The 15559-nt window shown below is 42.8% G+C and overlaps 1 protein-coding gene across 2 annotated transcripts in view; it reads left to right on the top strand.

Annotated features, from left to right (window-relative positions):
• Nucleotides 1-528: 528 nt before the first annotated feature.
• Nucleotides 529-15559, top strand: part of sestd1 (SEC14 and spectrin domains 1) — a 22509-nt gene continuing 7478 nt past the window's right edge. The window contains exons 1-12 of one of the 2 annotated variants that reach the window (XM_086267959.1): nt 529-830; nt 2406-2475; nt 2606-2714; nt 3360-3450; nt 3549-3662; nt 8586-8699; nt 8818-8912; nt 9061-9116; nt 11045-11116; nt 12628-12785; nt 14983-15105; nt 15269-15463. In XM_086267959.1, coding sequence (XP_086124085.1) covers nt 2406-2475; nt 2606-2714; nt 3360-3450; nt 3549-3662; nt 8586-8699; nt 8818-8912; nt 9061-9116; nt 11045-11116; nt 12628-12785; nt 14983-15105; nt 15269-15463 — 1197 coding nt within the window. In that variant the 5' untranslated portion in view covers nt 529-830. Of the gene's footprint in view, nt 831-1302; nt 1382-2405; nt 2476-2605; nt 2715-3359; nt 3451-3548; nt 3663-8585; nt 8700-8817; nt 8913-9060; nt 9117-11044; nt 11117-12627; nt 12786-14982; nt 15106-15268; nt 15464-15559 lie in introns of those variants that run through there. The other variant, XM_086267960.1, reaches the window with a different exon arrangement.

Below are 15559 nucleotides of genomic sequence, written 5' to 3'. Positions count from 1 at the left end.
TTCTTTTTCCCCACTATCACAGTGGGTCCATAGTTTTGTTTGTTTGTTTTTCAAGGATTTTTTCAGTCAATTAAGAAAAAGTTTTATAATTACATGACATGGTATTCTTTGCACTGAACTACCGGAACTTTTTCTGTACTTTTACACATTTATCATGTACCACGATATTTATATTTGTATTTATATTTATTTATTTAGCAAAGTGGCCACGTGTGTGCCCTGATGTAAAATGAATACTGAGGAAATGGGGAAAATAAAACTTTACACACACACACACACACACACACACACACACACACACACACACACACACACACACACACACAACATATTTCCAATGTTTCTGAAAAAACCAAACGAAAAAAACAAGAGGGCAAAAGTGTGCAAATCGTGGTTGTAAATAAATGCTGATAAGTAATGCATAAGTAAACATTGGCTCCTCTATAAAATGTGGTGAGAAATTGTTCCTCCAGGCATTTATTTGGAAAGTCGTTTTCACCGGAAGTCGCGTTCTTCGATTTGGCTACACTGAGGCTGCGCACAACAGCCAGCTCCAACGCCTGCCTTGTGAGTGTGTGTTTGGAGTAGGACTGCAGCGGTGTTGAAAGCGTACTGTGAGCTCGTTGAGCTCCTCGGTGTTTTTCATGGAGAACAGATTCACTATCTGCTGATAAATCCGCCCGAGAGGACACAGAAGAGGAGGAGTAGGGAAGAGAGAGGAAGAAGGGAAAAACTGCAGAGGAGAAGAAGCGACAGAGGAGAAGAGGAGGGGGGACTAGGAGGAGGAAAAAATCGGGACAGGGAAAAATGCCGCAGATTTGACTGAAAAGGTAAGAAAACGTGCGGGATCGATAGCTGCTGTTGTGGATCCCGGAGCTGCCGAGGCTGGGCGGGTCGAGGTTTGCGGTGAAGGGGAGGTTACGGCTGCAGCAGCCGCAGTCTGCAGCTGTGAATGTAGGTCATTGTGTCTGTGGGCCGAGCCGAACCAAGCCGAGACACACCGAGCTGGGCCGGATAAGCTGCAGGAGGACGAAGGTGAAGCCCCATCAGCAGCAGCACCAGGAGGAGATAGACACAGACTGGTGCTGCAGGGACCAAATCATTTAATCTAACTAATACTACATCTGCTGCAAATAGCACAATGAACACCTTTGTGCCAAATCATAAATGTGACGCAAAGTTTAGCAGAGGAGTAGAACAGAAGATAGTGGAGCATGAGTTTATACTTTTTAAAAAAAAAAGAGGTAAAAATGATAAAATATGTCATGACTGAAAGAATTTTGTTTTTCAAAATCTTCAACTAGTCAGAACTGTGTGATCATCAGATGTAATAAAGCAAGGACCCCACAGCTCTCCAGACACCAGATCGACATGACTCACTGTAAGGCCAAAAACAAGAATACTGCAAACACAAAGCTTTAATATAACTCCAAGTTAGAAGCTCGATAAAGTGCTGAGTGTCTGTGTGCCACATCACGTCAAGGTCACTATGTGAACTGCATGATTGCACTCAGCATGCCTGTGTAACTGAATAAATCCGAACACTACACTAAAATTAAAGGAGTTGCAATCCTGTGTTATGGCTTGCATGGGGGTGATTGCTGTGTCTCAAATTACAAGCAACAGAAAGCAGCTTAGATGGTAAGGAGCTAAATCTACAAAAACACTGAGATGGAATAAAAAAGGAATAGTTTGACATTTTTCTGTAGAGCCTACATTAAGTCCTCCAGCACTGCTGTAATTAACTGAAAAGCCCAGACTGTTCTTTAAAGGAGCACAGCCTTTAATAGGAGAGTGTGAGAAACAATGCAACAACTGTAGAAAGGGCGGGGGTTAAAAAAAATCACCACAGATGTTAAGTCGGCCGATAAGCTGACAGAAATGCAAACTGACTGATTTACTGGCTGACTGCTTGAACTGTGCTGACATGCCGATGAGGCGGGCAGTAAATCGCAGGCCGAGGCCGGAGCCAAGAATCTGAATCGGCCGGGAGAAGCGCCAGCTGAGAGAAAATCCGCACAGGAAAATCACAGTGCTGCTTCGCTGATATTGCTCTGACACTTTGGAGCTGGACGCAGCTTTTTAGCAGCCACCCCCAGAGCTGTTTTTTATCACCTATGGCTGCTGTGCTCCTGCACTGACTTGCAAGGACGCTGTAAACTCGTTAGCTGCGGGATTTCTGTGTAGTTTGTGCACATTCTGGTCAAGCACCTCAGAGCTGTTAAAGTGTGAGCCTGTGGGCCAACATCTGATCGTGCAGGTTTGAAAACTGTGGTCTAGTGTTGGAGTTTATTGACTATCTCGTGTAACAGTGGGCCTCTTTTCCACTAACTCACACTGCTTTTAGCTTTAGAAAGGATACCTTAGACTTAAGGAGGAAAAACTGTCTGCATGTGTGTTTACAGATGTCTGCTGTCACAATGGAAGCGACCACCATCCTCCCCATTCTCAAGAAGAAGCTGGCCTTCTTGTCAGGTAAAACACTTGGATTTAAAAGAAAAGAAAATGAAATATCGACACCTGTTTCCTCAATCCTGTGGTCATCCCAGTTTGAGCTGTAATCTGATTCCTCCCCTCTCCCACCCGTCTGCCTGTCACTCTTTAGGGGGTAAAGACCGGCGCAGTGGTCTGATTCTGAACATCCCTCTCAGTTCAGATCAGACCAGCATGGAGGAGCTTAGCGCCACGCTGGACTACCTGCTTAGCATCCCAAGGTACACACAGAGACACGACTGAGGACAGTCTGGTGTGTGTCCCAGAGCAGTTGTGTCACCCAGAGACTGTTGGATTTCACTTTTAATGCTTTTAGACATGTTTGGGTTTTGGCTTGTCAGCGAGGAGCTGCTGGATTTGAACCCTGTGGCTCGAGTGTAGAAATCCAGCTTAAAGGATGATTCTAGTTTATTAAGTGTTACTATTTTTCAACTCGTCCTTTTTGAGCGTCCCCAGCACGATCTGACAGCTGTAATTCTTGGCAGCTCCACAGGTGATTCAGTCCCATTTTCCATATCTGGCCTCTTCAGCTCACGCTTCGTTTCTTCCAACACACGCTGGATGAGCTGTTTAAGCTCCTGTAGGTTGTTTATAGCTGACAAACTGGTATATAGATGGACTTGAAAGAGGAGCAGAAATATACCCGATGCTGGGAATGTGTGAAAAGCATATAAAACAAATAAAAAATAGTCTCAGGCTTTATTTTTGTTACCATTTGTACTTGTGAAGAAAACATAAAGTAGCCTCGGTAGCAGCAGCTTGGTGAGCTGGCTACCCAAATGATGCTCAAACAGGAAACTGTGTATGTAAATGATGGGGTGTGCGTGCGCTGTTGGTAACACACTCCCTCTCTTTGTCTGTGCCAGTGAGAAGTGTAAGGCTCGGGGTTTCACTGTTATCGTGGATGGACGGAAGTCTCAGTGGAACACCGTGAAGACTGTGGTGCTCATGTTGCAGGTAGAAACACATTTAGGCTTAAGCTGTGTTAATGCATTGGCTGCTATGGGTGTTCTTTAAAAAGCAGCGGGCTAATGATGGCGTTGATGCTGTTTCAGAATGTGATCCCACCTGAAGTGTCGTTGGTCTGCGTGGTGAAGCCAGATGAATTCTGGGATAAGAAGGTGACACACTTCTGCTTCTGGAAGGAGAAAGACCGTCTGGGCTTTGAGGTGAGTCTCTGAGTTGCTTCTGCTTCAGCTTGCAGCTAACTTTACACTTAAAACACGATCTCTCTCTGGAGCAGTGGGTTTGTGGATGTTGAAGATTTGTACCTCAAATGAAAACAAGTCATATTTTGCCTCACGTGAAGCTGTGATTTTCCCCATCTGGGGCCATTTTAAACAAATGGCCGGCGTGTGAGAAGCATTTCTTGTAAACCTCAGATTATTAGAGTGGGGTTTGGTTCCCTTCATCACTGCTCCAACTTTCCATGTTCCATATAACCTTAAGAAGAAACAGAGACTAACACTGTTCTTTTTTGCAGTATTATACATGTTTTGGGTTTGAGAAATGGTGACACCTAATCCAAAGCTCTGGCTTTAGATTTCTGTCACACGTGGCGTAAACTCTTAGTTTCCATCTCCAGCCTGTCAAAAATCAGCTTGATTCCCACATGTAGACTTTTAAATTCACAAGCAGCTGCTTGCAAGAGCAGGTAGTCCTTCCCCTAGCACTTGAGAGGGCCTAACAGCATATGGTGGCTGCTTTGTTTGCTTATTTTTACGCATGCAGTTGTTAAGTTTGCGTGTCGGGATACCTGCTTGTAGGGAAATAACATCTGCTTGCAATCATATTTCATCATGCTCATCAGTTTATGACGGAAATCCATGGCCACACATCGGCATCAGGGCAATAACTTACAAACTGTGCTCACATCGGCTTCACTTTGTGCTTATGCTAAACTATAGAGGTGGTAGTGGGATACCTGTAAAACCTAACCTTGTTAGTACTGGTCATTATCAGCAGGCTGCTTGTGCTTTTTCTGGCGTCTCTCGCAGTGCAACGCTCTGCCCTAAGTATAGCCCCACACAGCTGCGTGGCTCCAGACTCCTGTTACTGCGGCTGTGAGAAGTGGTTCTAATAAAAGCGCTATACAAATACAGGCCATTTACCAATATTGTATTTATTTTCTTTTCACTTTGTTTTGTGCTGACTCTTAAGTCAGTCACTTGTGCACTGGTTACTTCAGGGCCAGTTTATGCGAAATAATCAGTTTTACTATTCATCCTGGAAAATCTTTGGTTCCTACGATACTTGAAAGTAGAATGGGAGGCAGAGCCTTGAGGTTTCAGGCCCCTCTTCTGTGGAACCAGCTTCCAGTTTGGATTTGGGAGACAGACACCTTCTCTACTTTTCTTTAAGATTAGGTTTAAAACACTTCTTTTCGATAAAAGGATCATGTGGCCCTGAAATCCTCTCTTAGTAACTCTGCAGGAGGCTGAGACTGCTGGGAGCTTCCCATGATGCACTGTTTCTTCTTCACTTTCTATGTATTTATACAACACTTTGTATTTAATCATTACTTAGTATTAAGCTCTGGCTCTCCCTTCCACAGTATGTCTTTTGTCTTGTCTTCTTCCCCTCACCCCCAACCAGTCACAGCAGGTGGCTGCACCTTGCTGAGTGTGGTTCTGCTGGAGGTTTCTTCCTGTTAAAAGGGAGTTTTTCCTTCCCACTATCACCAGGTGCTTGCTCAAAGGGGGTCGTGTAGTTGTTCGGGTTTTCTGTCTGTTATTGTATGGTCTTTATATTACAGTATAAAGCACTGTGGGGTTACTGTTGTTGTGATTTGGCATTATGTAAATAAAGTTGAATTGATTTCTTCTCAGTCATCAAAAGGTTGTTGGTGCAACTTTGTGTCCTCCCCGTCTTCAGACAAAAACAGTGTAACTGCCACACCTAAAGGATGAAATGGCTGCTTTTACGTGGAGGACTTGGACCAGTGTGAATGTCCCAGTTTTTCTCCAACATTGGAATGAACCAAACGATTTTTTTCATTCTCATTTTCTTTTCCTCTTGATTTTTGGTTTAAAACGCACACGTACCCTTCTGATCTTTGTTGTCACCCGATATCACGCACAGAGCAAGTACGCCAGTTATAATAACCTTAAGCGTCGTTAACTGTCCTGAGTGCTGCTGGAAACCTGAGACAGGATCAATGGAGTGTGAGTGTGTTTGTGTGTCTGCCTCCTCCTCTATTACAACAGATGGTTTTACCGACAGAGATCAGTCATTGTGACCCAGATTTCCACAGCCACGTTGGCTCCACGATTGTTACCATGGCAACCGGAGCAAGTTGGTTGATCTGTATCGACTTGATAGTTGTTAAATAAAGATAATCCGTCACAGCCAATGTTAAGGTGACTTTATTTTAGTAGTGAAATTGGAGCTTTTTTTGGTTTTTGTTCTCAGGGCAAGAAATCTCCCTGGTGGTGCGTTTAAGGACATGTGAACATTTCAGAAGTCGGCTCATGAGCTAAATATTTAAAATAATATGGTCAAAAGAAAGAGAGCTGGTGGTCTCATAAATTACATCTGTCTCATTCAATGCACTGGAGTATTACCGCTCATACACAGACCATCATCACTGAGCTTGTGGCTGATTGCTGGCGGTCTTGCGGTTGCATAGCTAAACCTCTAATATATTTGTCACACTGTCATATCTCAATCAGTTATTTTTTGTCTTTTCTAAATGTATTAACAGTTGCTTCAAAGTTTAGATAAGTTTTAAGTATGCACTGGCATACCCAGCAGTTATTTATTTATTTTTATTTTTTCTGTAGTCGCTACAAGTTGCTGAATTTCATACATGCTGCGTTGTCACTGGTGGCCACATCTCTGCTGTGCACGCCCCTCTGCGCACACGCACACACAGTTGTTAGAGATTCCAGTGATGGTGCTGAAATGTTACTATTCCGAACTATGGAGTGTCTCTGAGGGTGACACAGCAGGGTGTGGGTTGTACAGCTGCTCAAACATCTGACCTCACATTTAAATAAACATGCAGACACACGCTAGCTGAGTCCAATTCGTCTGCCGGCATCTGTTGCAGTGACAACTGGAAGTTCGACTCGACGTCAGCTGTCTTAGCAGGTTTACTTACAAAGCAGCAATTAAAAAAGCAAACAAAACAAAAGGCACTTCATATTTGTTTGTTCTCTTTTAAAAACTACATTTCAGGAATGCTGAACGCGCCACCTTCAGATTTAGAAAGCCAAAAGAGAAGTTTATTGTGTTCCAAGCACTCCGCTTGGTTGATGGATCCAAACAATCAGCACTCAGTGCAGTGGCTTCTAAATGTCCTCTGAAAACAAGGACTAGTTATGCATGCCCTTCCTCAGACATACCTATGTCTCACAGGGCTCCTGAGACATGAACACACAGACTGGCTGCCTGGCATGTGGCAGAGATTGAAGAAACTGTGTTTAATCCACCAATCACTGATATCAGAGCCTCAAATTAGACAGACAAACATGATCTTAAATGTAAGGATTGTTTATTGGATTAGAATCCGTAGCAGCCAGTGACTGACATCTAGAATCCATGGACATCACCATATTCTGTGTTTCCTCCCTAAAGCTGCTCTGCTGGGCCTTTGCTGCAGACGCATTCAGTCACTGCATGTTTGTGAGTCTTTCTGTGTTCAGTTTTGTATTTAATAACTGAAATGCACGCTCTGCTGGGCTGAAATCAGGTGACTGACTTTGCCGCTGAAAAAGTCTTGATTTCTTTGCATCGAGACACTCGACACTTGTTTTTTTGCTGTATGCTTTGGGTCATTATCGATTTACACAGTGAAGTACAGTCCCATCAGTTTTGCAGTATTTGTCTGAGCAGAGTCTTTAGCCCTGTACACTTCACAATTCATCCTGCCTCTCCTATCAACAGTCACATCATCAATAAACACATCTTCATCGGTTCAGGACTGTGCAGGTGTTATTTTTTCTTTTCTTTTCTTTTCTTCCAGTTTCAGGTTCATGCCAGAGGACTAATTGGGATTCTATGTATTAAAACCTGTAATTCCATGGAGTTAACGCAATGCTTTAATTAGTTGAATTCAAGCTGATATTCTGCACTTCAGTGACATGTTGTCACATGTTGTTTGATTGAAAATCCTCTGTGGTAGCAAAAAAATTTGTATTTGTCCAACAAATGATGGACTTGAATGTATACAGTTTATTGACATGCCCTACTTCAATCCAAATAAAATATCCTGGGTGGATGCTCATTCATGTCCCATGTAGCCTTACGTTATACATTTACACATTGATCCACATAAAAGCCACAACAAATCAATAGATAATCAACAAGTTGCCTTGGTGTCTTACCACTTAGCCATTAATGAAACTTTGAGATTCGGCTGATAGAAAGATATTTTATTCGTCGTTGTGTGTGCCTGTGTCTTTCTGAAGACTCTCTTCCAAGTCTGTAGCTTAGTTTCCCTGCTGGTTGTGTGGTTTCAAAATCCAAGACATATAAGAGTGTCTCGTGGTAAATGGATGCAGCACCATATGTAGCACCTAACAACCATCTTGAAATCGTCTGCCCTCAATGTTCCTTTTTCTCCTGTGCCTTTTTTATTTTTTTGTGCCTTTTTGTATTAGCTTGCAGGTACAATTGAGTGCGCCTCTATTTAGTTTTGTGGTGCGTGCGCGTTGCATATCGATGTGCAGATCACAGCTACAACTAGTACGGACAGATTTATATTCACTGGAGGCCAGATTTGGGCCCTTGGGCCTTGCGTTTGATGCCTGCTGTTACATATATGTGATGAAGCTATGGACTAATTAGTAAATGCTTCTAACAAAAGGTAAGATTTCCAAAACATTAATAAAGCATTTCTTTTAAAAGGTCACACAAACTGTAATTCTGAAAGTAATATTGAGTGGCTTTATGATAGACTGTCTGTTCTGGCTGACTTAGATGTTCTGAAGTGTTCTGTAGTTTCGTGTTAGTTTCTATAGTCCAGGTTGACCTCTGTGTTACTTCTATATTGAAACCTACATGACATTTCTCAAAATAGCACACAGTGTGTTTAGTGTGTTTCTCCCTACTGATATGTGTTGCATGTTGGCATCTCTGCTTCCTGTCAGGTGATCCTGGTTTCAGCCAATAAGCTGACTCGTTACATTGAACCGTGTCAGCTGACGGATGATTTCGGAGGAAGTCTGGACTATGACCACAGCGACTGGCTCAACAAGAGACTGGTATCTATCTATTTATTTATTTATTTATTTTTTAATGCTTTCGAGGGATTTCTGTAACTTAAAATATTTGTTGCCATGGTAACCTGGCACCAGAACTGAGTGTTTGGCTTTGTTGCAGGTTTTTGAGAAGTTCACGAAGGAGTCTACGTCACTGCTGGACGAGCTGTCGATCATCAATGATGCTGATAAAAGCAGCTCAATGGACAAGGACAAGTAAGTATACACACACACACACACACACACACACACACACACACACACACACACACACACACACACACACACGTACGTCTACAGTTTAAACTAAACTGAGGGCAGACGGGTGAAATCCAGAGCCGTGTGTCTTGTCTGTCCTCTGCAGATCTGCCGACTGTGCCCTCTTGCCATCGTTTGACCCTGAGACTGTCCTTCAGACTGGTAAATATACATTTTCTTTACTTTATCCTCTTTCAGGAACTAAGATAATGTAAATGTGATTGCATTTGTACTGCTGGACTAGCAGGTAAAATACATGCAACTCTCGATAGTAACAACACCCAGCGTGAGGAGGCATTCGACTTTTTTTAAGCCTCTTTAAATGATTCAGTGGATTGAAAGGTCAGTTTAGCGTTGACCTGAGGAGTGATTAAATACTCCTGATAAGATGAGCAGTGGTTTTGAAAATCAGGTAGTGGACATTTGTGAATGGAAAAATAATGTAGTGCATTCCTCTTTTCCCCATTGAGGTCCAACCTACTTCTTCACAAAGCACACAGTGATTTCTATGATAGCTCCTAAAGCACAACGATAAACTGTATCAAGCTTTCAGGTCAAGCAGGCGGCAGGAGGGGAGAGAATATCTCGATAATGAAGCACAGACATGATGGTTGACTGAACAATCATTCTGCTCTTCTTGCTGCAGAAACATACAATTCTAACACAGGAAAAATTAATAGAGCATGTTTAAATACATCAAATGTTGACTGGAGTGCTTTACAAAGACGTGACAACTACAGCTTGCCAAGAGCACAAACAGTCTGTCTGTGAGTATTTGGGCAGTGACACAATTTAAAGTAATTTTGCTTTTATAGACCACTGCAGCAGAATGATCATTTAGGAAGTCGAGGCATTTTGCATAATCTTTGCTACAGTGTGCTTGGGTGTGTGTGGGTGCTGCACACTGTGGAAATAAAAAAATAAACAGATATTTCTTAAAGATTTCAAAGATGTCAGCCACGCTGGGTGCTCTAGTGGAGCTGTTTCTAAGGTTATTTGCTGATTAAAATCTGTATTTTAACTGGTAATGTTGAATGAAAAGTGCTGATTGATAAGGCAGGTGGGCGTTCCACTCCCACTCGAGACTCTATCCACTTGATTGAGTTCTTGGATTCTAGAAAGTGGTGGTTTCGCAGTTCAGTAACTACAGCGGAGGTATTAATGATTAGCCAGTCAGCACAACACACTTGGCTTCTGCAGTCCTGAGCCATGGGCACAAAACTGGAAGAACACACACAACCATTTTTCAAACAGTAAAGACACTATTTTTTTTTTTTTTCAGGTTATTTAATGCAAAAATAAATAATTTTGTACTCATAAATATACACAAATATATAACACAGGCTGTCAGCAGCAAAAAAGGCAGTGCTTGCTGACAAAAGAGTTCAGGACATCCTCAACATTCACCTCAGTATCGCTGTCATCGAACAGAAGCGATCTTCACTAATTCATCAACTCATATCGGACTGCTTTCACAAAGTTTTACGGCTTCCTCCAGAGTAAAGGGATGTGGACACATATCGATAGCTGGGTTAAACAGCAAACTGACAGCCTACACTTACTACGGATGAAGGGCAGCCAGAGTTGTTTGTCCTACAGTGGCTACTGTAGCTCGGATTATGCATTCGAATTGGGAGCGGAAAGAAAACAGGACTCAGCAATCTGCGATTTATTGAGATTTACTGGTGAGATTTTACTCACTGTACCTTTAAACAAAGCAAGCTGTGTGGTTTTTGTTTTGATTTCATCGTTGCATTTACAAGGAATGTTTTTAAATTGTATTTTTTAAACATGTTTTCCCCATTGCAAGTTTGCTACCATCAAAATCTAAAGAACACACTGAAAACACAGGAAGGATGGATGTGTTGACTGTACAGAGGGGCCTATGATTGTGTGTGTGTGTGCGTCTTGGGCTGAGGTGAAAGGAGTCTTTGTTTGTAGTACCACCCTCCTCCCTCCACCAGATCCTTTCGTAATTTAGCAACATTTACACAAGCATTGACTCATTATTGCTTCTGATGCTTTTTTTTACCACCTTTTTAAATCTCAACTCTCCTCTCTCTCTCTGTCTCTGTGTGTGTCTGCTGAAGGTCATGAGTTGCTGTCGGAGCTGCAGCAGCGACGTTTCAACGGCTCAGAGGGAGGAGGAGGAGGACAGGGAGGTGAGCAAGCAGCTGTCAGTCACCCAAATGTCGCTGTGCTGGCTCAGCTCAGACAGAAGGGTGATGCACAGATTAATTAAGAGGTGTCCTTTGTTTTCTCTGGAGTTTGGCGCATGAATGCAGCCATTCATTTCCTGGAGAGTACTATGCACTGTGTACAGTACAGTGTGACGCAGTGTAAGTGGATGCTGTGTTGGCTACTGGAGTTCTGTGTAACATTGTTTAAGAACTAAGAAACATCACAGCTGAGGCCTCAGCATCCACTAATTCAGTTCATGCTGATCTGCTTCTACTGTGGTATGTCTTCAAGAAGCTGCACATGTAGAATCATCACAAAATGCTGTGAGGTAAATGCAGTATAGCATCGTCAGGCCTGATGGGACTAAACCTTGCACTGGCAGAGAGCCAGAAAAGTTGCTATGGAAGTATAACCATGGAAATGAAAGTAAATTTAGATGGAGCCCTTCTAAACTCTAAGCTTAAAGTTTATCAGTCTCTCACATCACTGTGGAAGAATTCTAGCCCATTGTGTTTTTTTGTTTTTTTTACACCATTGCTTCAGTTTTTTTGGATTTGGAGCATTTGTTGATGCACAGCTCTCTTAAAATCCCAGCTTTTCAAGCCGGATGAGCTCTGGATCTTGGATTCTTTTCTTTTTCAGTCATTCTGTTGTGGATTTGCTCCTGTGCTTGGGATCATTGTCCTGCTGCATAATCCACATTTGACTAGAATAATTTGTATGCAGAGGGGTTCATGAACAATTCAGTGACTGCAAGCTGCCCAGGTCCTGTGGCTGCAAAACCAGCCCAAATCATCACTCCTCCATCACTGTGTTTGAAAGTTGGTAAGAGGAGTTTGATTTTCACCAAATGTGGTGCTGCGCGTTACAGCCAAACATCTCCACTGTGGTGTCGTTTGTTTGTCCAAAGAGCATTGTTCCAGAAGTGTTGTGGTTTGTTCAGATGCAGCTTTTCAAACCGTTGTGCTGCTATGCTTTTTCTTTTTTTTTTTTGAGGCTTTCGCCAACCCTTCAACACAAACCATACTTGTAAAGTCTTTTCTAATTGCACTGTCATGAACTTATGAGATGCCACTTTTGAGGGTTTTTTCCCCTGAATATATTACATGGTCAGACTTTAGAGTGAATTTGCTGGGACATCTATTCCTGGGAAGTTTGAGACATTGTATTAAAAACAACTGAATGTTCCAGTGCAGCAAACGTCCCAAACTACTACTTTAGAGAGGTGATCACACTTGCAGATGATCAGTTTAGTTTATTTCCTCAATCCACCTTAGCTCAGTTTTCCTATTGTGAATTAATCATTAAAGTTTAGAGAAACAGTGATAAAGTTTTATTTGAACAGTTCATTTTATAGTGCCGGGGTATCCTACACGAGAGAGCTGATATTTCAGTTTCCTGATGAGGAACCACTGTCAGCACGTTTTGTAAGAGTAGATGTGAAATGCTAAAATCCCACAGACCTTCTTCCTGACCTCTCTCTGAACTTCAGGTCCAGCCTGGTGTCCAATGGAAGAGGAGCTGCTGGCTCAGCCTCAGGTGATGAAGCTGCTGGACTCCCTCAGAGAGCAGTACACCAGATACCAGGAGCTCTGCAGGCAGCGAAACAAACGCACCCAGCTTGATGAGATCCACGCCAAAGTCATGCAGGTAACGCGCACACATGCATCGAGTGTCCATCTCAATATATTTCAGTTTCATGTGCAAACACTGCTGCGTTTCATCCTTTTTAGCAACTTTTATTTTTGACCCTTGGTGTCAGTGAGCTGCCTCACTGCTCAGCAGCACTTGAGGGCGAGATGAAGTAAACTCGCTTGTTTGTGGAGTTCTTTCAGCTGCAGGGGCTGATGGTTAACACCAGTGTCTTGGAGATGAGCCTAGGGTTACCATAGTAACTGAAAAATATCGGTCACTAGCTCGGAGGATTTGAGGTAGTTGTGGAAAGTTGGCCTAGATCTTGATCAAACTGTTCATGTGTGTGCCCAAGCTCTTCAAGGCATCACTGACCTGATAAATACAATCAAGTTATGATCCTGACACACACACACACACACACACACACACACACACACACACACACACCTGGATAAGCGGTTACTGTGCTGTATAAATACAAGCACACAGACAGCCTTCATACTGATAGCTGTTTTTAGATTATTGAGTAAAATGATGATCATGCAAATACTGCTTTCCAGGGAAACCTTACACACATTTCAGACCCATCACCAATTCTGCACATGAAGCCCGCTTTCTTGATGTGATGTCACAGGTGTTGGCATCCTGGTTTTTCCTTGTATTTAAAACTCACTACATGAACAGGCAGACTGGGTTTAGAGTTTGTGAGAAGGAAACATTTACCAGACAGAGGTAAATGCTTCCTTTTTAAAGAAAACGTAGGTTTTGTTGTGGAAAAAGGGGGGAAAAAGAAAAAGTGTGGCTCCACTCTTTGATGTTGACAAGGAGAAATCCTTTTTAATTGCTTACACATTGGTTTACTTTACACTGATCATTCTAATTTAATTCTCAAGCATGTGATGATCTATACTGATATCACGTCTGGCAGCAGTAGGTTCAAAGATCCTGCTGGTCACTCTGCTGCTCTGAGATGCACCAAGGTTCCTGTTGGAGAGTGAAATGATCCAGAAGTGCATGCAATCCAGATGCTTGAGTGGCTCTACTACCTAGGCCGTTTGAGTACAGTAAACTCATTGCCATGGTCAAGAAACCAGTTTGAGATGATTTGAGCTTTGTTACATAGTTGGCAGGAAAGAGATGGATATATATACAGTTAGGCTGTGGCGTTTAAACGATGCTCTGTTTGATGTAATGGGCCTAAAGTGTGGCAAGAAAATCCCACACCATTAAACCATCAGCAACAGCCAGCATTTTTAATACAATGCTGCTTTCCTGTTGTTTATGCCAAATTCTGACCCTATCATCTGAATGTGACAGAAGACAAGGCAAAGTTTTTCCGGTCTTCTCTTTCTGATTTTGTGAGCAGCTGTGAACTGTAGCCTCAGCCTCTGCCTTTGGCTGACAGGAGTGGTACCCAGTGTGGTCTTCTGCTGCTATAACCCATCTGCTTCAATGTTTTATTACGTTCAGAGATGCTCTTCTGCATACCTTGATTATAACAAGAGGTTATTTGAGTTACTGTAGCCTATTTTAACCCAGAGAACTGCTGCTGACTAGATGTTTTTTCGTTTTTGGGCCATTCTCTGTAAACCCCAGAGATGGTTTTGTGGGGGGAAATCCCAGCAGATCAGCAGTTTCTGAAATGCTCAGACCAACCTGTCTGGCATCAACAACCAAGCTACGCTCAAAGTCTTCAACGTTCTCATTCTGATGCTCACCTTGATCACATTTACAGGCCTAAACACATGGAGTTGCTTCCATGTTATTAGCTGTTGATTTGTATTCAGTGTGCCTAATGTAGTGGCCCATATGAGGAAAGACTTTATTTTTATTTATTATTTTATTAACATCACGTTATTAAGGAGTGTAGTTAATGTAGTCAGATTCTTTAAGCACTGGGCTTTGCTGTGGTTTCCCTTAAGTTCTTTCAAATTCTCCTTCATGCATTATCGACCTCGCATTGAAGTTGTTGACAGTTTCATTGCTTTTTAACTGGAAGCATTAAAGAAAATGGTAATAAAAACAGCCAAATTCAGCACAGATGCTTCAGTTTCAGTGTACTGGCTCTGCGTGAGATGTCAACCAAATGTACATGTTTCCTTACATTTTTATGGTCACCATTTTTCAAGTTTGCCGGCTTGCGAAGGTACCCAGAGTAGATTGTCCTCCTGACTCTGTAGGAGATCATGTATTTTGTGTTTCTCTCTTCCAGGTGGTCACCTGGCTGCAGGGTCCGGGTTCAGAGCTGCTGAAGACTCAGCAAACGATCGGGGACTCGATTCGATCAGCTCAGGCTCTGCAACAAAAACACGAGGAGATCGAGAGCCAGCACAGTGTAACGAAACACACACAACATCGTGATCAGAATCATGTGATTTGAACAATCTGATGAGTCGGCTGCTGTTTTTAGTTTCCCTGTTAAAAAATCACAGAAACTCGCTTTTGGTGTTTGAGGACTGTGAGGCATGAGCTAATTCTGTCTCTCGCTGTGTGTACAGGAGTGGTTTGCTGTTTATGTGGAGTTGAACCAGCAGATTGCTGCCTTGCTCAGCACCGGAGAGGAGGAGGAAGTGGCCGAGCTGAAGGCGCTGCAGCAGCAGCTGAGCGACGTCTGCTACCGCCAGGCGGCTCAGCTGGAGAGCCGACAGAACGTCCTGCAGGCAGCACAGGGCTTTCACAGCACCACGCAGGAGGTAAAGCACAGTCTTAGCACTGCTAGGCTATTAGCCTAGCTCGACAGCAGAAATCTACTCTAACCTGTAATGTTGTCTTGCTGTTATCCAGGATGG

This window comes from Aulonocara sp. 'chitande type north' Nkhata Bay, linkage group LG16, assembly GCF_057382095.1.
Source record: "Aulonocara sp. 'chitande type north' Nkhata Bay isolate Kocher_YH1m ecotype deep benthic linkage group LG16, A_spYH_male_GT1.1, whole genome shotgun sequence".
Classification (NCBI taxonomy): Eukaryota; Metazoa; Chordata; class Actinopteri; order Cichliformes; family Cichlidae; genus Aulonocara; species Aulonocara sp. 'chitande type north' Nkhata Bay.
The sequence above is the reverse complement of the archived record's forward strand: the minus strand, read 5'-3'. Positions and strand labels throughout refer to the sequence as shown.